General features: G+C 48.7%; 1 protein-coding gene across 1 annotated transcript in view; it reads left to right on the top strand.

Annotated features, from left to right (window-relative positions):
* The window catches only part of foxo6b (forkhead box O6 b), a 31759-nt gene extending 5960 nt beyond the window's left edge, over nt 1-25799 (top strand). Inside the window, exon 2 of the mRNA XM_037474900.2 lies at nt 21428-25799. Coding sequence (XP_037330797.2) covers nt 21428-23140 — 1713 coding nt within the window. The 3' untranslated portion in view covers nt 23141-25799. The remainder of the gene's footprint in view (nt 1-21427) is intronic.
* Nucleotides 25800-26674: the final 875 nt, after the last annotated feature.

Raw genomic sequence — 26674 nt, 5'->3', positions numbered from 1 at the left:
CCGCATTGTCTTCCAGACCCTTCCAGCTCGGGGGCCAGGTGACCTCGGTTCTACGTGGCTCGAGTAGCGTTAAGGTCACTTAAGTATGGAGGAGTTCAGGAAGAGGATGTGAGGCCGGTTGTTTTATTAACATTCTTCTGCGGAGGGGGGGGGGCGGTACAGAAGAGAACATTTGTGTTCTGCTGTATGGCACAAATTCACATTTTGAGATGACTTTCGATCAAACGGAGTTACCGTTCAAATACAGTCGCACTAACGAGCCCCGATCTATAAATCCACAGCAGCACCGAACCGATCGCAGTCCCACCGGAATCACAAAAATAATGCAATCAGGCATCTGAAATTGCACTAAATTTTAATGCGATTAATGACACCGTCGCCTCATAAAGTATTCAGCCCCCTAACTTTCTTCGTATTGTACTCATTAAAATATGTACTGATTTTAATAAAGCATCTCACACTCACATTGTGTTCCTAATGGGCCTTTGATGCCGCATGAGCACCACTCCAAGTAAAGTGTTGCCCTTTATTTTTTACTGCAAATGGGATTAGTTTTTGTAGCTCCGGCACGCGTTGAAACGGGTTCGATAGAGGTTCGTATGGGTCTGAAGATTCTCATTGTGTGTGTGTGTGTGTGTGTGTGCGTGTGTGTGCGTGCGCGTGCATCTGGTCTTGTTGTTGTATTGCTGGGCCTGATGGGAGTCCAGGTCCGGGGGGTACAGCTCTAGTTAATAATTCAGATGAGGCTCATTATCAAGGCAGCGCAGATCTCTCTCTGATTCCACCTTAATTGCAAGCAGGATGTGCCTCTCAGACACTCTCAAAAGTCACTCCCCCTCCTGTCTGCAGCTGCGAATGACTACCACACACACACAGACACACACACACACACACACAGACACACGCAGACACCCATGAGCATGAGACCAGGCCGGTGTCTTTGCGTGTGCAGGTGAACGGCGAAAGTTATGTTTCAATGGAAGTATCCTTTCTCCTGGACGACGGCTTCATTTTTTTAAAAACCTAATGTTAACGATGTACATTCAAATAAAACTAAAAACCCACGTAACCCGGTTAGGTTCAGGAAATCCCGGCTTATGGTCGCAGGAAACAGGTGGTCGGCCTTGGGATCTTAAACAAAACCACTTAGGTGGGTTTAGAAAAACAAATGCATGGTTGTGCGTTACATAACCGAGTTAATTGAGTAAAAGTTACAGAAGCACGTCAACATAACTCAACATTGCCTAGAAACGTTAGTTACTAGAAAGCCCGATGAGTTTCTTCTTTCCCCTCCGTTTATCTGATACATTATAAATTAAGGTAGATTAAGGCGTGCAGATTACATGTCATTTAGGTGACCCTTTTTTTTCCCAAAGCGACTTACAATAAGCGCATTTCAACCAAAAGGACACAACCTCAGAAGAAACAAGAAAGTGCAATTTCATCAAATAAGCCGATGTACAACTTGCTATAGATCCAAGAGCCATTATGAGTACACAACTAGTGTTGTGTGTCTGCTTTATGGGTTCATAGGTGTTTCTCTCGTTGCAGATGATCAGCAGCCAAGGAGAAGGTTGACAGGTTTGTCTCCTTCCGTCCTTGCGTAGACGGCGGGGTAACATCTATTTAGGGATGTTGATTAAGATAATGGTCAAAATGGTTCATTCATCAAACTGTGAGAGTTTGGAAAGTGCAACTCGGAACCCTCAAACGAGCAAAACCGTAAAGAATAAGAGCGGTTTAAGTTATGAGGCTCAGTGAGATTTGTAACAGGAGGAATTATGTGTGTGTGTAAATGATTTGTACAGCGAAAGATAAACGTTCAAATGTTTTGAAGCAAGTGAATAGTTGCAAAGAGTGAAAAGAGATAATCCTAATTTTACAGTACCATCAATCAGCCTGTGCAGCTTAGTCTTGTTCCGGTGATGTTCAGCATCAATCAAGTCACATTCATTTGCTGGCAATTTAATTAATTTTCATTAAAGATGACTGTAATGGCACTTTGATCACAGTTATTTTCTAATTGTCTTAAAGGTCTGTTAAAGCAGTTGCTACGTTAGCCGCCTGCTAACGGTTTGTCGAGTCTGGCCCATACACAGAAAGAGAAGATGTCTATTGTCGGCACAGGGAAGGGTCAGGGATGAGTATTTCCCCTCATGAATATTCATCAGTCCAACGGCATATTTGGACAAATTAAAATAAAAGCCTTTCAAGCTGGAACTGAGTGAAAATAATTTACCATCTTCTCATTTCGGGGATTATTAATTGGACACCATTAAACGGCTTTAGTTCACGGCTCAGCAGATGTACATGATGGTGTGTGTGTGTGTGTGTGGGTGATGGACTGCTGAGGTTGTCCCAGGAGGAAGACGGAGGTTAGAAGCGCGAGACGGCCTCTCGGGTTGAATTTCTGTGTCAGTTTGCCGAAAATAGGTCAGAATTCAGCTGCTTTGTGTTTAGCATTCTGCCCCATGTGATGGCTGACGCCGAGCCTGACGACAGCCAGCCTCGAATACCCCCCCCCCCCCCCCGACACCCCCCCCTGTTCCCCCTGTCTTCCTCAAATCCAGTACTAGTCTGCTCCCGGTGGAACTCGTTTTGATTTAGACGTACTTTTGAGTGTCGTAGTGCCGCTTTTCGATGGCTAAATGTAAAGTTGACGTGATAAGGAGATGAGTCAAAAGGCCGCCGCGAGGTCAAGTGCCGTTAAGTGGATCTTCCGATACGGTGGATCAGTGTCACAGCTTGTTGCCGGGGGGGGGGGGGGCCCACCAGCTCATTTAGAAGAAAAAAAACAAACAACAACAACAACGGGTGTGACTTGTAGCTCTCATTTTGTTTCTCTGCACAGCGCAAAGATGGAGATTCTTCGCACAGTTGATCGGACGGATCCACAACCCCCCCCAAAAAACCCGGCGGGATGGGAGCGAGTAGTAACCGCTTTCATTTTCCCGGGAAAACTTCACGCGTCTGTTGCCCCGACCCTCCATTTCTCAGCCTCCCCCCCCCCCCCCCCACCGGGAGTCTGACTTCATCAAATGCGTCTTTGACGAGGGCCACGGAAGTCGGCGTGTGGGTTTAACAGCGGCGTTAATCTTTCCCCCGTTTAATGGCGTCGCCGAGGGGAAGGTGGTCACCGCAGGATTCGGGCACTAAAAGATGAGCGATGGGCCCCCCGCCCCCCCCACCACCCCCGCCGAACGATGAAGGGGCAAAATGCAAAACAGCTGAGAGGCAGAGGAGGCTGGAGGAGAATTAAGCAGGTGTGAGGCGCAAACATTTCAGTTTTTTCGTCTTTAACGCGGCAGGTTTGGCTGAAATGTGATGTTTCATTCGTTGGGGCGCTTTGCATTTTATTTTGATTTTTTTTAAAAGTCTAATTGGTCGAAAACACGCGATAATTGATTGCAGTGTGACGGTTGTGGGACTGCACAAGTATGCCTCGTCGCTCGTCTCGATTTCGCCCTGTTTGGAAGGTGTTTTTTGAAAGATGCTGTCATGTTTTTTTTTTGTAACGAGGTCCAGTGAGGACTTTGTGTCATGTTTAATTAGTTGTGTTTATGAAAAGGGTTGTATAAATTTACCGGGGTCAAAATAGGCTCTAAACCTCTAATAGGATGAAAATCATTGGTGAAACATTAATATTTATACATTTACACAATTCCCCAGTAAACTTTTATAAGGTACTTGAACATTTATTGCTGCTTTATTATTATATTCCACCACGTATCAGATGCATTCATAACGTGACCAGTTTTCACCAGCAAACCAAAATCATTATATATTGTTGCCCTTTAGAAACAAGATGCCCAATAGTGCGTGAAGCAGCTAGAATTATCTCCATGTTAACGAGAGAGATTACAACTCTGTAATGATGATTTATTAACGCAATGTTCCGAGAACACTCTTTTGTTTCGTGACTTCTGGTTTCAGATAACGCTTCCGTCCCAAAATGCGGAATTTGGGGCTTAAACTTGAAGAACTTTTAACTGGTAAACTAAAAACGGGTCTCGATTTGTTCCTGGTGGCTTTTTTGTATTCAGCTCAGAAGGACTCTGGTATTCGGGTGACACTCCCACTCTGTGACCACAGGGAACAAATAACTAGACACAAATAACTACAAGGGACTCGCGGTTCGGGAGGTGTCGGGCCTCTGCCGCGCCCACCAAGTCTCTCCTTCTTCAGCTGGTCATTTGCATTTTGAATGTCACGTTGAACTGAGTATTTTTTTTGGTGCTGCGGTTGCAATGGACCGAACATGTGACCATCCTTGATGGCGAGGACCTAATCAGACGCAGCTCCTCGGTCTGTGTGCCGCGCGTGCATATGAAATGATGCCTTATTGACCACCACCATGAAACACAGTCCACCCTCGACCCCCCCCGTTATTGACCGATAAGACGGCAGCTGGAGCCTGCAGTAACGAAGCTGACTGGGGAGGACAGAGGGAGGGGGGGGCCGGAGGGGGGGGGGGGACGGCGTGGCTTGCGTGACTGAGCAATGCGCCGGCTTGTCTCCGTAATCCTTGCAAGACGGATATTTACAGACGCAGCGCCGAGGCCTCCCCTCCGCTCTGTCCCTGCACTCCCTCTCTCTCTCTCTCCCTCTCTCTCTCCCTCCCTCTCTCTCTCTCTCTCTCTCTCCCTCGCCTTCCACATTCTCCCTTTCTCTCCCTTTCCCTTCCACGTCTGTGCTAATGATCTGCTCCGCCTGTCTCTGGCTGGCTGACTGATGCCCACTGACAGCCCCACTCATGCGGAAAGGCTGCGCCCCCCTCCTCCCCCTTCACGCACACACACACACACACACACACACACATGCACACAAAGTAATGAACTCCTGCACGTCCCAAACGCCACACATATTGGCGGTGCATGTGTGACACACATGCACACGCATGCACCGCCAACTTGCGTAAGAGCTCTTTCGGTGAGACGGATTGGATCCACGCAAACAAAGTCACGCCGGTTTGTTGGAGTCGTACGCGTGCGGCAGACGCCGTACGTCGTGCACCGGGAGGCTCTCTCCCCCCGCACGCCAAAGCAGCCAGCTCCCCATCGTGGCATTTTTATGCAAATGGCGCCGTATTGAATCAGATGAATGGAAAAGTAGCACATTTCAGTGACATTTTTCCACAGCGTGGTGAAATTGTTTTTTTTTTCTTTTTTTTTTCTCGCTTGAGGCAGAAAACTTTTATTGTTGAGAAAGAAATATTGTAATAAATAGAGATGGGAATGTATTAGTCACATGAATAATGACGAGGGGTGGGGGGGGTTGACATGATGAGCTTTTGGAAATGTCTCCGTCTCGACAGTTGGTGTGGAGGACGTGATGTGTTTCCTGTTTCCAGAAGATACTTTTAAGTTTTAATATCTATACGTGTGTGTGTGGTGATGAAGCAGTTCATGTGTTCTTTGAAAAAGGCGAAAATGAGTTGGCAACTTTTTTTTGCCAATTAAGTTTCAGTCACTGTTCAGATGTCAAATGTCTCCAGCTTACGAAGGTTTTTTTTTGTTTTTTTTACCAAGTTGTCATTTATCATCTGTTCATGCAGCAGCTACGTACTTTATCGGTATCCACAGGATGCAACCACATAATGGTGTTTTTATAAATGATCGAATACAGCCTGTTTTTAACGTTTAATACAGGTCCAAATGCTGCGTACAGGTAAAGTACAGAGTGCTAATGGACAAAACAATTGGTTGAATAATCACAAAAAACAGCTCCTTTGTGTGTGAGTCGTTCGCCGTGGATTAATAAATCAAATCTAATCGTATCATATCTTGCAAATAGTATTGGACGCCACAACCTGTTTGTAGAAAAGCAACTTTTCACATTTCTTTTTGCACCACCTATCACCGATTTTGCGTCGGATTCAGTCGACGTTGGGATTCTGGTTGGAATATTATGTCGTTACTTTTCGATTTTTTTAATGTGTTTACGCACTCGTGACCCGATCTGAGGTGAGGCGGTAAAAAAAAAAAAAAAAACACTCCTGCGGGGGCTCAGAAATAAATCGTCACCACTTCACGCACTTAGCAACACCTCCACACTGCAGCTTGTGGCTTTCTCACTACGATAATAACTGGAATCTCTCTTTTCTTTGGGTAGAGTGTGCTCCAACAGAAACGCGCTGCTCTCCTGCTGCTCTTGCCCTTAATTACTAATTGGCTCTTACTAATAATAACGCGCATATGGAAAATCTTGTGAAAACCCGAGTCCCGTGGACATCCATTGTGGTGTCAAACAAACAACGATCAATCCACATTTTTTTGTGACTTTCCAACAGAACACCGACTCGCCGGGAAGGGGGGGGGGGGGAGTTCAGGGACGTGAGAAATTAGGTCAGTAAGCAACACAGTGATGCAGGGCGACACCTCTGGGCTCAGCCTCCCCCCCTCGCCTCCAACCCCCCCCCCCCCCCCCTCGCCTCCAACCCCCCCCCCTCCTCCGGCGTGCACACGGCCCACAATCCCCCAGCTGATGGCTCAGCCCCCGCTGCTACGCTCAGCCAGGGTTACGCCAGGCTCCTCTCCCGCCGGCCCTGGCACAGATTAGAGAGAGGGGGGGGGGGTCGGCCAGGTACCTCACTGCTGTGGGAGATGTGAGACCAACGCGAGAGGACCACAGAGATGACATGGCAGGGTTCAGGGTCGTTCTACATGGCACATTTTGGAACTTTATTCAATACGTTGTGTGAAGCTTTGTGTCATTTTACTATTGCCCCCCCCCCCCCGGAGGTGAAAAGTCACTCTGGTGAGTAATTAAAAGTCAACTCACGAGAAATGTGCTTGTTTTTCACAAGTGACTAACTCTGCATCATAGATTATATAAAACCCTTTAATAAAAGGGTCAAACTGCTTTCTAACAGCTACAGTTTTCCTGGAGACATGTTAGCAACATCGCATGTCCCTCTTTTCATGACTTCCTGGACAGTGATACCAACCATTGTGTTGCACATATTTCTTTTAATAATTTCACAGTCTCACATCCTTGTCAAATTGAAAATGGTGGCCCGGGAACCGCAAGGGTTGGCGGTTCGAATCCCCGGGCTGCTCCATGTGCCCCGTGCCGAGGTGTCCCCGAGCAAGACACCCTAACCCCTAATTGCTCCCCAGGCAAAATGTAACGCATGGGCTGTAATGCAATGCAAGTCGCTTTGAATAAAAGCGTAAGTTAAATGACATGTAATGTAAAATGTAAGCATTTTTGGGGCATTTGGCTCCATCACCAGTTCAGAAATACAACTAGTCCAACACTCTATATGTGCTTTGCACTAAGTGCCAATTGGGAAACGTAAGTGTTAAAGAATGCTAAAATGAAAGATTATTCCCAGCTAAACACCAGCGTGTTCGCACTGCTATGGTGGACTGTGGTGCCGTTAGCATGTTGCTAACGCGGTGCCAAAGTACCCAAAGTTTTGGCATTTTGAATCTCCAGGATAAATTGCTAAATTGTGAGGAGACAAGAAAAGGCACATGATATGTTTTTGTGGAACACATTAAAGGGTGTATTTTATTTTTGATAGTCCCGGGGTGGTGAAGGGGCAACGCGAAGGGAGCGAGGAGAAAAAAAAATCAAATCCTAAAGATTTATTTCTTGAAACACCTTCCGCATGAATCAAGCGGCGGAGTCCAACCGTGAATGAAAAGCTCTCGCGAAAGATTGACACCCGGGTGGGAAAAAAGACACCAAATTGATTTCCATTTTGTTTCAATTAACGGGACGATTTGAAACCGCATCAGAAAGGCGCCGGAGCGCCCGAGAACGTTGAAGTCACTTCCCGGGTTGGAGGAAAAACTCGACGGCGCTTAGATGTGCAGGATGGAAGAAGAACTTCACGCCTCTAATGAAGTTTCTCTGCTCTTTGAAAGACTGAAAGCTCTGTTTCACTCCACCCCTCAGCTACCATCTTGACCCCCCCCCCCCCCCCCCCCCCACACACACACACACACAGGGGCAGACACTCAAGCGCACACAGAAAAAACACACATTCCAGCATCCCCATTAGCAATTCATGAGCCGCGTCTCATTAGACTTTAAGTTCTACCATAGGCCTCTGAAGTGTATGGCTGGAGCAGCTATTAATATTTCATAGTCTCCCATTGAGGAGCTAAAAACGAAGTCGACCCGCTTCCGCTACAAAGTGACTCGCGCTCCTCTTTTTTCCCCCCCGTCTTCTTCTACTTCTCTTTTACCCCCCCCCCCCCGCCTCCCCCCCACCTTTTTTTTTCCTTCCTTGTGCGTTAAGACTGTTTCCGTCTTCCCCTTCCCTTCGCCGTTCGCTCCTCCTCCTCCTCCTCCTCCTCCGCCGCTTTCTCCACTCGCTTCCGCCCCGCACTCTGCCACACAGACCTTAACTCAAACTGACTTAATTGGGCTGTCTTTGTTCTGGGAAATGTGGGCTTACCTTCCCCCTTTTTTTTTTTTTTTTTCTCAGTACAAAGTGAAGAGGGGAGGAGGAGGAGGGGGGGGGGGGGGACGATGGAGGAGAAACCTGCGTGAACCCCCGATTGCGCCACGAGTACTCCCTCTGCCCATGCTCGGGTTAAGGGGGCTCAGAGGGAGGGGGGGGGGCGGGGGTGATTGTGTGTGTGTGTGAGAAAGATGGGGAGGGGGGGGGGGAGTCTCGAGGGTTCACAGGGTGTCTGTCAGACTGGCAGACAGGAGCTCTGCCCCCAAAACAAACCCATGCATGAATAAGTCAATAAAGCCATGTCTGTGCAGTGTGTGTGCGCGCAGCGCGCGCGTGTGTGTGTGTGTGTGCGTGTGTGTGCGTGCAGGGAGGGAAGTGGAGGGAATCCGATGGGGATGAGGGTGATGAGGCTTTTTGTTTCCCAGCGTCTGTGACAATGAGACAGACGCCACATTCCGTCGCAATGAGAAACAGACTGAGGGGAAGAAAGGGAGGAAGGGTGATCAAAACCAGGGAGAGAGAGAGAGAGAGAGAGAGAGGGAGAGAGAGAGAGAGAGAGAGAGCTCCATGCTTGCACACATTGCACGGAAGGGGTTGGAAGCAGAAGCATGATGGATATATGTTTGCGTGCTCCGGTGTTCCGGCCTCAAACTGAGACCTGACCCACAATGGGAGCCTGACACGAGGCCACCTTTTTTTTTTTGGCCTCTTTTTTATTTTCCAATAACAGCGATTTTTTTTGAAAAAAAACAACAACAACACTGTGACTGTCGAACGTATAATTCCAAAACCTGGCCACGAGTCCGTTCCACACACGAAACCCACGTCCCCGCACGGCTCCGCTGCTGCATTTTAACGTTGAGGAGCAAAAAAAAACAAAAAAAAAACGTTTTCCAACACAAAATGCCGCCACCGGGTGTTGCCTTAACTGTCATTCATCTTTTCCCTTCATTTAAAAAAAAAAGAAAAAAAAAGAAAAAAGTGCTCTGGCCCTAAAACATGAAAAACAGCTCCATCAAAGTGCCACACGGTCTTTTTCCAGCACCGTCTTAATCCAAAACAGATCAGAGCGGAGTTTCTGTCAGTTGCTCTTGATGTCAGATGTCCGGATGGTGCTGCAGTTTTTAAACAAACCAGTGCGGAGTTCTTCTCCCCCCCCACCCACCTATATCTCGACTCTTCATTCATATTTCAAGACTTGTGGAGGACGCATTTTTACAGCTGAATGGCGAACCTGACCTGCCGCACCCTGACCTCCCGCCGTGCCTCGTTCCCTATCCCTAAAACCACGCTGAGGAAAAACTTTGGAATCGGACCCCATGACCTAAAACTTCAACATGAAAATGAAAAAAGAAATGAAAATCAGCAGGAATTTGTCGTTTGTGCAACAATAGTTTTGGAAAAGCAGGAGAAACGAGAGAAACTTGTGCAATCCGACTCGGTTCCTAATCGTCAGGGTCCAGTTTGGGTAGCAGAACTCGAGGGGGGGGGGGTGCAGGGTAAGTGCCTCGGGTGTAAATATGTTGAATCTCGGCAATCATAGCTCGCAATCATAGCTCCCCCCCCCACTCTATCCGACACACATGCGCTTCTCAATGTGACGAAACAAAGACCTGGGCAATGAAGGAAAAAGAAAAAATATTGAATAAGAGGCAATGAAGTCAGGGAGAGAGTGAAACAGAAGAGACGTGGGGGGGGCGAGGGGGGGGGGGGGCGCAGTGACACAGTGGAGGATGGAAAACAATTCAGTGTCCTTGGAAACCAATGAGGCTAATTTGAATTTGAGACTGAGGACTTCTCTCTTCTTACGACCTCGTACGACCTCCTCCTCGCCCATCAGTTTAATCGCTTTCTCGCTGCTCTCCCTCCCTTCCTCCTTCCCCCTCCGTCTCTCTCTCTGCCCCCCCCCCCTTATCCATCGTTCAATACCGCTCACTTTCACCAAAGCAGATTTTATTCCATGACGGATGGGCTGTGTGAACACTCGCCCAAAAGCTCTGTCAGATGTTCTGCTCGCGTAGTAAAAGCTGAGAGGCGGGAGGATTGGGGGAGGGGGGGGGGGGGGGGGAGGGGTTCACTCGGGGACATGCGTGGCATTACAGGGGCAGGCAGAGGGAGGGAGGGAGGGAGTCAGTCAAAAAGGGGGGGGGGGTTTGTTGTCATTTTGTCATCTTATGAAATGCTCGGATGTAGTTCTGCCGGGCAGCAACCATGGCCAAGCATCCCCAGGGGGGGGGGGTCTTCCGTCTGGTCTTCGGTTTTTCAAGGTCTCCCCCTTTTCCTGCTCTAACCCCATCAGTTTCCTCCACACATTCCATCTACAGTCTCTGCGGTTCGTCTACGAGCCGGCCGCCTCGAAGGCATCTTTGCAGTCCTCCTCTTTCAACGTCTCAAGCAATGCCCCCCCCCCCGCCAACCCCCCCCCCCCCCTCCCCACCCCCCGCAGCGGCTCCCCCCTCACTCGGTTCTGCCCTCACTTTCCCTCCCCGTCTCTGCTTGTCTTCTGTCTGCGGATGGTCATGTCTCGTGGGGTAGGACAGTTGGCAGGATGCAGGCTTGCTGCCATGGCAACAGGAACCCTCCCTCTCCCTAAGGTCTCCTTAGCAACTAGTAGCTTGGCATTGTAGTAATGAGCCGGCCTAACATGCCGTACTAGCGAAGCGCAAGATGTGTGTGTGTGTGTGTGTGTGTGTGTGCCTTCTGTGGCGGTTTTGTCTTTCCAAGGGTGATATGCAGACTGTCAACGTCTGGTTTGACTTCTGTTCTGTGATGTCAATTAGCAATACCAAATTAGAAGTTCTGTTGAAGTTATGATTCATGAGTAATGCGTATCCCTTTTTTACCCTCGTCTCCTGTCAGTTTCTTGTCAATTTTTCCCGGACTGGAAATGTATAGCCTTGTCGTGGGGGAATGAAAGCGCTCGGAAGAGAAGAGCATCTGACTTTCTCTTCCCCTTTGAAAGCTGGCACACTTCAAAAGTGCACATCTGATGAGAGACGTGCTTGTCTTAAAAGGAGTTTGAGTCCTCAAAAAAGTGTGACAGTGTGAATTGGCCGAATGATTTGCCGTGAAAAAAAGTCACGCTGGCACGAATGTCTGAGACGCGCGTTCAACGATGGCTGAACGCAAAATGACAAATTGATTGAAATACCTGCAAAGTATGTGTTAAAAGCTGTGATTTCATTTTATCACCGTTCCAGTCTTTACTCTCGTGGCTCTCGTAGTGTGGGCCACAAAGTAGACATCGGGCGGCAGAGGATGACGATCCGTCACCATCAGAGACGCCACCGAGGTGGTCTTGAAACGTGCTCTGGTCAGAGGTCACTGCGGAGGATCCCGAGGACTCGCTGTAACAGTCGGTGATTTTTCCAGCCTGGTTCCGGACCTCTGAATCGCACATCTCCCATTCGTCCGGAGATCAAAACAGGTCTGGTTCCTAGCGCTTGTCGAGGGCCGTTTCACGCATGCAAGTCAGAGCTTTTCAGCCAGGATTAGCGACGGGATGTCATTTTCCTGAAAGAATTTGCCCACATCCACTGCGAGAAAAACACCGACAACATTGCGACAAAAAAAAACGGCGGTGGATTAGATTTATGCAGGTTGTTGTGAATTGAGAGCGTGAACAGCTCTTGTCAGGTTCAGGTCTATCTTAATGCAAAATGCCAAATGTGTATTAAAAGAGAATCGGCTGCTGCAATCCTCCCCCCCCCCCCTCCCCCCCCCCCCCTTCCATGCAACAGCGGAGCGATACCCTCGTATAACGACTGCAATCCGTGCCAGGATGTTTTCTCCAAAGAGGTCAGAAGAAAAAAATGTCATAATGAAGGCTGTAAATACCAAATATAATTGACTTAACAAAGATTGCTGCACTTTTAAAATGGAGAAGTTTAAAACCAAACATTGATTGCGTCACACAACACAACAACAACAACAACCCCTGAAGTCCTTATATGACAGGTATCTTTTTGGATAACGTTCATCCTCGTGGTGAATAACCCCCTTCCTCCCAAACCCGAAATGAGTCTGAACAAAGACATACTGAACAAATGAATAATTTCGATGGCGGTGTGACTTACAGTCGTTCCGTGCTCAAGTAGAACATCGAAGTTTATTTATCGATGCCGTCATCGAGCGGCAGTTTTCAGAGAGACGGCTCTGAATATTCAACAATACCTCCCCTTTTTTAACGATATGAATATTCATGACGAAAGGGTTGAATAGTTTTGTCCATGATTAAGTGGCCTTTTCGGCACCCCCCCCCCTTTGGAGGAAGCGAGGTGCACTCGAGCAGCCGATCTCCTCCTCAAGTGCTGTTCAGCTCCCCAAGTCATGGATGAAAGGACAAAGTTTGAGCTGCTTGTCAGAGTTTGGTGTTTTGAGAGTTTGTTCTCTCCTCTCCAATTTTTCAACTCAATCCATCCTTTTTTTTAACATTTTTTTATTTTTTATTAATGTGCCATTCACATTGTCTCATGCCCATGTTTCCCGCCAATAATACATCAGCTGCCGACTGTGGATCGGGACACAAATGCCGCCTCATCGCGTGGATGGAAGCGGCAGTGTTGAGTGTTGAGGTGGGTGGTGCTCTCTCTCCCGAGACCCGATGGCAGGTGCGATCAGGCCTGTTTCTCAGCGTCTCCTTCGGCTCCCGTAGGTGTCACGATGCTCCACCTGGCGTGTGAAAGCTCCCGGGGGGGGGGGAATGGGAATCACAGCTGTGGAGGTGACTCCTTTTTATTGGAGCCAGTCAAAAGGCGGAGATTTACAAACTACATTCGCTTTCGTTGCTTTCGTCGTTTGAGGGCACGAGCGTGTAGAGAACATGTAGTTGAGAAAAGACAAAGGGTAATCTGTCGAGATAAGGAACATGTGGAATTTATCTTTTCCTGTGTGAAGTAGCTTTAAAAAATGTAAACAACAAGGGTGAATATTTTGATCACATTACGTAATATGAGTATGACACTGCATGCAAACAATTTATAAACTCTGCCGTAATCCTCTTGTTCATTGGCAGCTTTACCAAAGCAGGGCGAAGCAAATACCGTGCAGAGCATCTGACGCCAATGATCAAAATGATTTTGTACAATTAAACAAAATAAACTATTTTAATGCAATTCTGATGCTATTTGACGACCACCGAACTTGGCCAGGTTTTCCCGGTTTTCCCTTCCGGTGTTCGTGATGGAAGCAAAGGCAACAGGAAGGAAGCGCGGCTCGCGGCTGCTCCGGGGGGGGGGGGGGGGGCTGTCGCTCTTTACGGAGCTGGCCCGATCCCCCCGCCCCGCTTTCAGATGCTCGTTAATCTGCCCAGCTCTATTTTTATCTGCCCTCTCCTCCCCGGGCCCCCGGGCTCTCCGCCTTCGACTCGGCTCCTTATGTCCATTTGCGGAGAGCGGGGGGGGGGGGGGGGGCAGCTCCAATTAGAGGCCTCTCCGCTGGGTATTGGGCTTGCTGTCCGCCTCTAGCCCCTCAGGCTCCCTTCCCCGTCTACCTTTCTCAGGTTAGCCCCCAGACGACGCCTCGCCCCCTCCCTCTCCGCACCCATCCCTGTCTGCCTTGTTTCTCTGTGGAGCCCGTGGAGCTCCGCGGGGAGAACTGGGGGGGGGGGGGGGGGGGGGGGGGTTGCGAAAGGCCTTCTGTCGCCCGAGGGCTGGCTCGGGTCCCTCGGCTGTACTTTGACGAGAAGTTAACTGGCGCACCTTTCGGGAGGCGTCCTCGGTAGAGCCGACGGAGACACGGACTCTGGTGGCGATGTCGCTGCAAACGCTGTGGTTCATTCCTCTGCGCGGAAAAGAGGAGGTTTTGTCATTACACAAAAGAAGCTGACAGTTCCAAAGCGCTACAAATGTCACCTGAGCTTCAAAGAGTTTGTTTTAACCTGCCGAAGAAGAGCATTCAGTCTTGTAGAACAACAAATGTAATATTCATTTTTGGGTTTTACACAATTTTTAGTCATATTTGTGCGGCTTTTTGTCGGTCGGGTTGTGTAGCAGCACACCGATTGGTCGGTGCTGTTCGGTAGCCTCGTGCCCAACTCATTGTGTGTTGTTGACTGGTCCCGGTCTACACTGCACTCATCTGGATCTATTTTCCTGCAATCCACTTAAAGAATCTTCTCCCCCAGCTCTTCAGCCCTCACCCACTCTCTGCACGCTCACACCTTCTCCAACCCCATTAATCCCTCAGCCTCCCACTTCTTTATTTCCCTTCAAAGAGACAAGCGCTGCCCCGTGACATCAGTCACAGGAAGTGAATCTTTAGCGGTGACTAATTTCCATCGATTGCCTCCAGACAGGCTTAGCAGACGAGACCCATTCCCACACAGAGCTGGCTGCTCTCATTTAAGTCTCCCCGCCTGCAGAAAACGCTTCACAATGAACGCAGTCAGCGCTTTTATCTTCTCCCCCCACTCCTGCTTATTATCAAATAAATGCGGCGGCACAGAGAGAGATACCCATTGACAGGAGCGTGCATAATGACTTCTGGCTGTGTGAAATGGATTAATAAATAATGGTTGAGCAAGGGGTGAGAACAGATTTACCAAGTCTCCCGCTAGTTCTCAACAAGGCGGGAGTACAACGATCCCCGGGAATAGTTTGGGCCGGACCACAGCTGTCCGAGCGCCGCGTGGAATTCGAGACTCTCTGGAGTGCGCCGTAAATTCAAGGTGGCTCCCTTCAAACGTGGAGCAGAGAGCCCATTAAAATCCACTTCATGATGTTCTCCTTAATCCTCTGAAGAATACCCCCCCTGTGAGGATAGGGAGGTAAAAGCCGCAATATGAAAACGTCCGGGAGCAGAAGTTTCCCGTTTCGCTGCTACGGCGGAAGGTAAATCGGTTCCCCCCCCCCCCCTTTTTTTTTACTCTCATGAGGTTTCCACAATTCAAACACACGCATCCTGCAGTTTCCACGCGCAAAGTCAATCGAACAGGCACACAGTCGAGCACACAATCACCAGAGGCCTTTTTTTTTTTTTTTTAACAAAGCATCCTCATCCATCCCATGTCAGAGACACATTGCTTCATTAACGCTCCCGGCTTTGTGTGCATTGACAGCTTTTTCAAAATGGCAGAGAGTAAAAGTGCTGTTGCTCTGCACCGAGAGGGGGCTTAAAGGGGCTTTAAAACCGAAACTGAGTCCGTGCCAGTCATGTGTGTTCTGACTGCCACCGTGCCCAAGTGCTAAAGTAATAAGTCTGTCTGAGACACAGGGTGAAAAGGTCTCAATCTCCTTAGCGCTAGATTAAGGAGCAGCTTGATCAAGGCGTCTTAAGTGCTTCATTTTGGAATCAGGATCGATAGCGGCTAAGAAGAATTGAGCTAGGGGCTTTCGGTAGGTAGAGCTGATTGAATAGAGGCTAATGACTTCTCCGAAGCCCCTTACACTGGAGGAATGGCGGCTCATGCTGTGTACCCCCGCTCGTGGTTTTCATTTCGGGCAATTTATTTTTCCTGTCCTTTAAGTAATGTAGCAAAAAGGTTATTTGATCCCGGAGCTTCTGCCGCCACGGCGAGCGGACAAAGTCAACCCGGACGTGCCGGCGTTAGCATCTCAACGCGCCGGCGTTCGAGATGCTAACGCGCGGCCAGGTTGGTGCGGGAAAAACATGTTTTGTACCAGGGGCGCGCCTGGTTGAAGGCCATTGTGACGTAGCGGGGGGTGGGTGTGGGGGTCAATCCGGAACGTATTTTGAAGAGTGGCGAAAAAACCTGTGCTTGTTTTTCTTGGCTGCCAACAACCCGCCCGACCAATTACGCCCGTCAACGGCGCGCTGAGCCGCTATCGGCGTGATCCGAACCAATCCCGACCCTGTCTCTGCGGTTATGAGGGTGAAACCCAGCTGAGGAGTGCCCGGGAATTAACCGGGATTAGCCTTGGATTGTCAGGGATTACTCAGGCTGGAGTGGGATTAAGTGTGATTGCCAGTTTGGGGGCGGGGGCGCGCGGGGGGGGGCTAGAGAGGGGGTGGGCAGGGGGCGGTTAGACGCGCGTGGGGTCGCGCGCGCACGTCCAAGGGAAACACGTGTCGAGCTGTGAAACACAGATGGTGCCGTTTTCGTTCGGCGTGGTTTAATATCCCGCGTCTTGCAGCTACAGCCTGCAGAGGGGCGCGCAAACGTCCGGGAACCCGTTGTTCCTTCCGCGGCTGTTCGCTGGGTCCAGCGCACAGATACGTTTTGATATTAGTTGTGCGGCATTAATAACGGAGGCTTTCCTCTGCTCAGACACAAAGCTCCGTTGAGAGAATCGCTGGCAACGGAGAGACAGCCGGGAGGGAAAAAACAGGGTGCAAAGGGGGTTGCATCATTCTCGTAGCTATGCAACACAAACTGGATCATTTGCAATAGATGTAATTAACGCTAGCTCGCTAACCCGGACTGAAAAAAAAAAAAAAAAAAAGGGACGAGTCTCTTTTCAATAATAATAATCATGAAAATGAAGCACTGCTGTTCTGAAATGGCGGATGTGGGCACACGGCATCCTGCTGAGGAGGACACACAGTTTCTCACCATTTAAAAGGCTGTTTGGAGACAAAGGTTTTAATAAAATGTAGGTAGACAAAAACGTGGAGCTCACAGTATAATACCACAAGTTGACTCATCCATGACACAAATAGCATGTTTTCCTGAAAAGAATGAGACCGTTCAGATGTTCCTATTATTTTGTCCAGCCCCTTATGGTTGGTTTTGATTATTTTTTAAAGAAACCTTGAAATCTTTAAATTCAGTACTGCTCAGCTGGGGAAAATGAGAACTGTCATCTCTGGAGGGTTTTCTAGAAAGTAAACAAAATAATAATAATAATTCTAAGTCTCCTTTTAAGTTGCATTATGGGAAATTTAGTATTTTAGTAGTCAGATTCTATCTGCAATTTTGATTTTGGTTTTGTGTTTCTGAGAGCGACAATTTTATGGAAGTTCAATACAAAACTTTTGGGGGGGGGTTTTCTAATGTTTTTTTCTAACATTTTAGTTTTATAGACAAGGGCGAGCGTTGTCTACATCTTATACACATAGTTGTAAAAACAGGTATCAGATATGGAGCTTCTTCTCGACACCTGAGCCAATGAAGACCTCGTGATACGGTTGAAAGCTCTAGAAAAATCTGCACATTCTGAGCTGGGATTATATGATTGTATGTGTAGTGTTTCCAGGGTGAATAATTAAGCTTGATTCTGAGTATCCAAATTGTAATATTTGGTAAAAACTCAATGTTCAGTTATAATTTTAGAGCGAATGATCATACAGCAGATCATGACTGTAAACCCAATCATATATTGTTGCCTGGTCTCAGTGACTCAGTGAAATCACACTGAAGTGTGTCAGGGTCAAACTCACTTTTTAATGTATAACATAGGAGTAGTGGAGCTGGATACATTGCCCCCGGTTGGAGGAGGGTCACCGTTGCAGAAGCCCATCTCCCGCTGCATTAGGTGGAAGGCAAAGGCCGAGGGAGCAGCCAACTCCTCTTCAACGTCTACGCCAAGGAAGGGATGGCCAGCCTCTGCCCTACAGGGGGCTGAGAGTCGGCAGGCTTCCAGTCCAATCAGAGGCTTCGCTGGAGGTCTTCTCTGATCATCTCCTCCTGTCTGGCTGACAGTGGTCCAATCAGTGACATCTCCTGCGATATAGCATTTGATTGCAATGATGACCCAGAGGCTATCGAACTTCCCTTTGTATTTGATGGGCCAATCTTTCTCCAGAGTCGCGCTAGTGCGCTGGACACTGGTTAAATGGAAGTTCCTTGATTTTTCATTGTGTTAAAGTATTTTTTTTGTTGCAATTTGATACAATGGAGGATAACTTCATAGTGTAATCTCTTTAAATGACAAAATAAAAGTTTGAAAAATACAGTATAGGCTACTACAGTAATCACAGATTAGAAAAGTAATGAGGGGACAACTGTTACAGTTGGAGGACCTTGGTTGTCATGGTAAACAGTAAGGACTTGATTAAGGTTAGAGGTCTTTTTAGAGAAATAAAGAATTAGAATCAACCATTTCAATCCGATGTGAGCTATGGCAAGAAACATTATTTGTCACATCTGTGCTGTGACGCACCACCATTAATATGTAAAACCTTAATCATGAAAGTGCTTCAGTTGTAACCCCAATTACTGTTGACACGCACATTTTTATGAATTAATCTTTTAGCTTATTGTGTCTTTCTCTACTGTGTTAATGATTTATTTGATACTAAATGCTCTACTGTGTTTAGACAATGAGGGATTACCATACTTGGGTATAGAAATTGTACATTCACTGATGATGGTATATCATCTAAATCTACTAAACTAAATCTTTACTTTTAGCAAATTCAGTAAAAAACAAAAGGCTTAAGAGAACATCATTTTAATACATACTCGAGACAAAGAACATTTTGATATACAGTGTTTGTGGAGGGAACAGCAGTCTACTGCATAATTGTTGGACTGGTTGTTGTACAGAAGCTTTCGCTCCACACACACACACACACACACACACACACACACACACACACACACACACACACACACACACACACACACACACACACACACACACACACACACATAAAGCTGCTAATCACAGCTTGGTACAGGTAGTGAGACATTGGGACTACTGGTGATTGAGCCTCCCTGGTGGATTGGAAGCAGGAATCTGACAGACTCAGATAAAAAGGCTGTTTGGAGTTGCCTGCAGCATCAAACAGCATCACCCCCCCCCCTCCTCCCTCCTCCCTCCCTCCCTCCCTCCCTCCCTCTTCTTCGCCCCACCATCGCCTGCCTCCCCTCTTCCCTTCTCCCTCTTTTGGTTTACTCTGTTGCCATGGCTACGCCCAGCCGGAGCCGTCACGTTGCGAAAGGGAACCTGTCAGGGCTCCGCTGTCAGATCACCTGATGAGGGTCGGCTCCGCCGGCGGCCTCTTTCACGCGGCGTCATCGTTCAAAATTGGCTTTGATGAAGTCTGCGTTGGGTAGGCGCGCTCGCCATAGATAAGTGCAGCCGGCCCATTTTTGTAGCAAGCGTTGAGCTCGGGCAATTTTACCAAACCTGGTGTTTTTGGAGAGGCCCCCTACGAACAGCACAACAAAAAAACCCCGGCATAGATGCATCTCTCCTATGCAATTTCCACGTCTGTGAAGAGAGTGTAAAGCAGCGTGATTTGAGTGGACGATGGGATGAAATTACCTGTTGGGAGTCACAGCGAGGGGGTGGGAGTGTGTGGAGTGGGGGTGGGGAGGGGGGGCTTCACTCCATGAATGGCAATAGCAGGAGGTCGGATACAAGACCGATTGGAAACCCACTTAAGGCTGAATTTCCCCCGGTGAACATTTCGCGAAACATATTAGCGTACTTTTCATAATGCCACAACAGAAGCTGGTTGTCCAGTTCGCAGCCACGACGCTCTGTTTGCTGCCTCTATTGTGTGTGTGTGTGTGTGTGTGTGTGTCTGTGTCTGTGTGCGTAGGGTTGAAATATATACGGTGAATGTATGGATTGTGCTGAAGGGTGAAATGTAAGCTCGCCCTCCATTACGCACAGAGATTTGCATCTCCTGCTGTATGTTTCCCACAATTTTCCCTGTCTTTCAATGTGAATGAATGAATTAGAGAGAGGAGAAGGGGGGGGGGGAGGATGGAAGTTGTGTTAGGGGATGGGAGGATGGATGGATGTGGAGAGAAGTGGAGAATGAGCAATGTCGTGATCAAGAGAAGCAGGGACACAGAGAGGGAGATGAATGGGGCTGAGAGCAGGAAAATTGGACAGGAGGCGGGGAGTGAATGAAGATAGAGAATGGCTCGAGATATCAGGAGACAGAGATTGTGAGCTATGTGCAGGTAATAAACAAGGAAGAAATAGATGGATATCTCCAGAGAGGAAAAAGAAAAGTGTGTGATTGCGCACACGGAGAAGGGGGGTCTGGGGGTTTTCGGGGGGTTCGTTCCTCGCATTAAACCAGAAAAGATCATGAAAGAGCAAAAGGCAAAATAGCGGGAAAGAAAGAGAAGGTGGCAAAGCAAGAGGGAAGAAAGCTGGAGAAAGTGTGAATAACGACACAAGCAGGAACGATTTGGATGAACATGCTGTACTAACTTGGCCAGCTGAGATGATGTGTATCCCGGCTAAGCTCTCCTTTAGGCAGGCTTAGATCTCATCAACTCACTCCAGGTTGGCACCGGCTTCAAATGCTGCTGCGGAGCCCTGGATTAACTATACAGCCGTCACTCACACACTTAAACAGGGGTCTGGAGAGGCTTATCCCCCCCCCCCCTCTCACATGCACACTCACACCCTCCCACCCGCGCGACCAACACACCCGTCCATATCCAAAGCCATTCACAAGAAGACTTCATAACGCCGTTATATCGTCTTTGCCTGCAGTCATGTTAATTGTGCCATGATTTTAAAAGAGGTTAAATGAGCATATCCGCCCCCCCCTCGCCCCTTTCTCTTTTCCCTCTATCTCATTCCAGGCCTGCGTATGAGAGTCTATTTTTTCATCCTGGTACTCCTCCAGATCTGCTCCTGCCAAATTCACGCCCACCCCTCCCTCCACCCGTGTCTTTCCATCCCTACCGCCCTCCCTCCCTTGTCTGTCTGGATGGCTGGATCTCAGGCGCTCTTATTTGGAGGCCCTTCAATCGATATGGGCTGTCTGTGATTGGGTTGCCTCGTGTGATTCATTTCTGTAACCTTGGTGATGGTTTGATGTTCGAGGCTGCACCCATGTCCATATTATGACTCAGTGAGAGCGTGTGGAGAGGGGAGGCTGGTCAGGGGAGGTATCGATTGGTCCTTCACTCTCCCTGCCCTCTTTGCCTTCCCCTCCATCTTTCCCTGTTTCTTTATCTATCTTTTTCTTGCTCAATGCGCAGCCTTGACAGTTTGGCCATAATTTGAAATGACTTTGTGTTCTCAAGAAATGATTATTTAACCCTAAATGTTCCCTTGGGTGTTAATGTTTATCTATTTTTTTTTCTCTCTCTCTTCTCTGTCTCTTCCTTCCCGTCTTTCTCTCTCCTTCCAGAACTCAATCAGACACAATCTGTCCCTGCACAGTCGCTTCATCCGGGTGCAAAACGAAGGGACGGGGAAGAGTTCGTGGTGGATGCTGAACCCCGAAGGAGGGAAGATGGGGAAGGGACCCAGGCGACGGGCGGCCTCCATCGACAGCGACACCCGCTACTTGAAGACCAAGGGTCGCATTAGCCGAAAGAGAGCAGGAGCCATGGGCCTCGGACGGGGACAAGGTCAGCGGGCCGGACCCACAATGCAAGGCTCCCCGGAGCATGGCAGTCCAGCGGGGAAGGGAGGCGTGGGAATGGGGGGTGAGGAGTACGACACCTGGACGGATCTCCATTCCCGCACCTCCTCCTCTGCCTCCACCATGAGCGGCTGCCTGTCCCCGATCCTTGCCGAGGCCGAGGCTGACGAGCCGGAGGAAGGTGGACTGTCCTGCTCAGCCTCCCCTCGACTGTACCCCAGCCCCTCCAGCACCCGCTCCCCGGCGCTGGGCACTGGGGGCCACTGCCCGACTGTGGAGCTGCCCCAGCTGACTGACTTGACAGGGGCGATCAGTCTAGACGAGAGTGGCTACCCTCAGCCCCAGCAAATCAAATGCAACGGTTATCCCTACGTGCCAGCGCCCAAGGCAGAGGGCGCCTACTGTGGGCCCATGTACGGACAGCCTTCCATGGGCATGCTCCGGCATCACACTCTCATGGAGACCATCCAGGAGAACAAGCCAGTCAGCTTCCAGCGCCCAATGAGGGGCTACTCAGAGAACAACGCTCTGCAGAGTCTGCTTACTGGAGGTCCGCCGTACTGCAACAAAGAGACAGTGCTGGGCCAGGGACGGGAAACACACACACTTATGACACACGGGACCAATGGTATTCCCAGCCAGCACAGCCACAATCAGAATCGCAGCCACAATCACAATCCCAGCCAAGAGCATGCTCACAATCCCAGTCTACACAATGGCCACGGCTCAGTCCTTGACCAGAACACAACACACCATCAGAACCACAATCAGGGTCACAAACACCAAGCCAGCCTCGACTACAGCCTCAGCCACAAGCCCCTGCCTGCCCACGACTACGGTTCGAGTCACGAGCACGGTCACAGCAACAAAGTAAACGCCACCCACGATCACAACCCCCGCTCCAGCCAGAGTCATATGCACAATCACAACCCCCACAACCCTATGCACGGTGGGCCCCACCCACAGGCCCTTTCCCCAAGGGTCAGCACCGACATCCTGCAGCCCTACAGCCTCAAGACCTCCAGCCACTACGGGCCCCGACCACACCTCCCGACGTCGCCGTCCCTGCCGCCCAACCCCGCCGCTGTCATGGACGTTCCCCAGGTCCCCTGCCGCTTGGCGTCCGCGCCTCAACCCCGTCACCAGCCTTACCCCGGAGCCCACCACCAGGGCATCGCTGACTCTTGGCACGGCTACTACCATAACAACCACCAGCCGGGGAACGCCGGTTACCAGGGGCAACAGCACAATTCCCATGGCAGAATGGCTGCCAACCTGGAGATGGAGAATGTCCCTAATAGTCTGGACTGTGATGTAGACTCTATCCTGCTCAATGACTTCATGGACACAGAGAGCATGAGCTTCAACTTTGACGGCTCTCTGTCCCAAGGTGTGGGGATGGGGATGGGCATGAGCTTGGGGGCGTTTGCTTGCCCTCCACCAGCACACAGCAACCAGAGCTGGGTGCCAGGGTGAACCCAGGCCTCAAGGGTTCGGATGGACACATGACCGGAAAGCTCACCCACCGGGCCAGGCTGCTGATGGGCTGTACCCTTGGACTGACTTGACTGTGATTCTGTTTTTCTGAGACCGTAGAACAAAATACGTATTGTCATTTTGTTTCCTGGGGACTCCATACACCCCCACACCCTGTTTATAAAGCCTCCTGTCTCCGTATTGAACCTGCCCCCGATGAGCCCATTCCTAAAGCACCCCCCCCCCTCGTTCATGCCCTTCAGTTTTTTCTGTGTTTTTGTTTTTTTATATGGTCTCAACCCAATCTCGTACTGCCTGTCCTAAGCTCTCAAGCACTTTACATCCATCCTTTCCATACAGATGCAGTAACACAAAGACCAGGTGAAGTCGCGTTGTGTGTTGGCTTAAGTTAAATGTATGCAATCCACTTTACAGTATTATCTCCTCATACAAAGGAGGTGTTGTTTTTGACTTGAGAACATGATCAAACAGCTGCATAAATATATTTCAATGTAGAGGTGCGCTCAGATAGGGGTTTAAACGCAGGCAGGCTTTGAGGTGTAAGGATGAGGAATAAATAGGTTTTTAGAAGAAAACCACAAACAAATGAGGGATGAGGGGATAGAAAGGAAGTGATCTCCATGATCAGTGAGACTTCTCTCCTTGGTGAAAAGTAGTGCTTTCCTATTTAGTTCAGCGGAGGAGGACAGCCATACATCAGGAAACCATCAGCACGAAATGCAACGTCCCGTCTTTAATCTCCAAAGTAATGCCAGAGTGATCCATCGCTATTGCAAATCTAATGCGCCACTCTTTTTTCTAGCCCCCCCCCCAAACCACCCCCCTCTATCCTCAACTCCGGACACACCGGCTTAATGTGCTTTGGCGAAAGTGATGATTAAAGTCACTCTGCACTAAATGGGGGAGGGATTTAGAGGCGGTGATGTTGTAGAGAGGGGGGGGGGGGCGACGATAGGAGAAGGAGAAATGCAAATATTCCTTTTTCGTGCCTCTTCCTCTCCATTTTGTGGATTTATGTGGCTTTCCCTGTAATGAAATAAGCAACGACCAGAGCCCGCACCGCGCGCGTCCCCAGGAGCTCTCCGATTGGCCTGCTGCGGCTCCGCCTCGGCGCGGCTCCTTGGCCCAGGCTGACCTCAGAACAGCTTAACCGAGCAGCTGTGGTCAGGCCCGGATGTTGGTGGAGCCGCCGTTCTCAGACCCCCCCCCCCCACCACCTGGTCAACCCTGTCTAATTCACTTAACACCCCAGGTCCAGGCCCACTATGTGCTTTTACTCCTGCGAATTGCAAACTTGATGAACAGCGTCAGCAGATTATTATTTGCCGCTATCTCTTCCTCCCAGGCCCCCCCCCCCCACCCCCCACCCCTCCCCCTCTATCACGCCGCACCATCCCGAGGTTACTCAGAGGGTAAACAAGAGTAATTAACCCGCCAAACAAGATGGATGATTTATGCAAGTTTGTGCGTTCGCTCACCGGCACAAAGTCATAATTCTCCCTCCCTTCAAGAACAAGTAAGGGGGATTGTTGAGAGGCCATCCCCGTCGACAAGGTAAAGCGCCTGGCAAGCGGTGAACTTGCTTACAGCGTCCTTCGAGTCCTTTCGAGTCCTTTCGAGTCCTTCAAGCGCCTCTTTTGCAAGCGGACCGTGGCTTCACTCTGCTGTCGTCTCTTCTCGTGCTCGTCCCGTGGTTGTGCAGTCGTCTGTCCTGTTACAATACAGCATGGATAAAAGCTTTTTTTTTTTGTGTGCGTTTTTTTCATTCTGTTGATTCCCAGAGAGAAAACAGTCAAAGGGGGCCTTTGCCCGACCCCTTGTCCTGGCACCTGTCCCACTCGAGATGAAGAAAATGGGAGAGAAGTGGCCCTGGGAGAGAGGGAGAGAGAGAGAGAGAAGAACGGTAGATAGATACAGCGAGACCGAGCAGGGGAGGGAGGGAGCCACATGAATAGGCAGGATCCGTGAGACTGAGAGAGATTTTCCAGCTCGGTAGCTATCTGTAGAATTGGCTGTTTGAATCGGGCCAAATGTCAAGTGCTTCTCAGAACAGCTCCAGCGAGCTTTGACACGAAAGAAGCCACCTCTCCCCCCCTCCCCCGCACCCCCACCGATCAAGGACGGCGACGGGTGTTTTCATACGCGTTTCTTTAGCTCCCTGCTTTGCGTTTCATAAGTTAAGGTGGCCCATTGTCGTAACACAAACTGTAATTTGTTCTCTGGACTGTGTGCACTTGTGTGTGTGTCAAGCTTCTCGTGGGTGTGCGGGTGTGTGTGTGTGTGTGTGTGTGTAGCACAATGATGTACAAGAAATGATCAAGGGAAAATTCTTGAGAACTAACATGCCCTGGTATTTTCCATGCCTGGATGAGTGCAGCATACATAATATATACAGTTTATATTTATTGGTTAGGGAGAATGGGTCTATGGAGGACCACTTAGACCCCTCTCTGCTTCGTCTCCTGATGACAAAGAGACAGAGTGCTATTTCAGTTTGACTTCATTTCATTCTGTACATAATCTATATTGAAAAAATTGTATTATAATTTTTTTGCAAATATCAATTTCTTTTTTCTAAAATGATGTATCTGCTCATCTGGTGACCGTAAAATAAACGAATAAAAAACAAAAATGAATAAGAAGGATTTGACGTTTTTTTTTTTCTGTGGGAGTTATTTTTGTACACAATAACATGTGCACTGTTGTTGTATCTCCTGTCTTAAAGAACTATAGGAAACACAGACATCTTGTTCCCTCACAGAATATAATGGCACATTATACAGTATTATGCCAAGCACTTCATCAAAGGCAAAAAGGTTCTAACCCCAAGAAAGTACACATGATGTATCCTGCTTCCTGGACATGTGATATGTGTCATTTATAGTAGCGAGAGTATCAATAGAAAACATGTGAACAATGGACTTAAAAAAAGGTTTGTTGTTCACCATAACATTTTTTTGCAGTATTTATTCTATAATTGTTTTCAGGTTTAAGTGTTTCTCAGAAAACCAGTTGCAGAAGTCTGTAAAGCCTTTAAACGTAAGCCAGAGAGAGTCCAGAAGTTTTACACAAATCAACTCGTCATTGAACACTGTCCCAAACTATAAAGATAAGAATAACCTGATCTCCATTCGAGTTTAAAGCTTTTTCCATTAACAGGAGACATAGTTATTCAGTTAACATCACTATGGAAACATACTAAATATGTACCATTACCAGTGTGTGTAGGGGGGGGGTGTTGTTGCATGTGTCTGTTTCTGTTTGTAGATGAAAGTGAGTTTGACGCCTGTGGTTATAGATCTGTTTCTGTAAAGAGCGTCTGTGTGTGTGTGTTTTTTTATATATTTTCATGTTTGTCGGTCTGTATGAGGGAGCTCGCACTGAGCCCATGTGTATGCATGTATGTAGCTGCATGTGTGTGTGTGTGTGTGCGTGTACCCTTTTTACGTTTTTCGTGGTATTCATGCGCCTCGTTTTGATTTGTACGTGTGCACATGTGTGTTCATCAGAGTG

This window comes from Pungitius pungitius, chromosome 17, assembly GCF_949316345.1.
Source record: "Pungitius pungitius chromosome 17, fPunPun2.1, whole genome shotgun sequence".
In the NCBI taxonomy this organism is placed as follows: Eukaryota; Metazoa; Chordata; class Actinopteri; order Perciformes; family Gasterosteidae; genus Pungitius; species Pungitius pungitius.
Note: the sequence above shows the minus strand (reverse complement) of the source record. Positions and strands in the feature narration are given on the sequence as shown.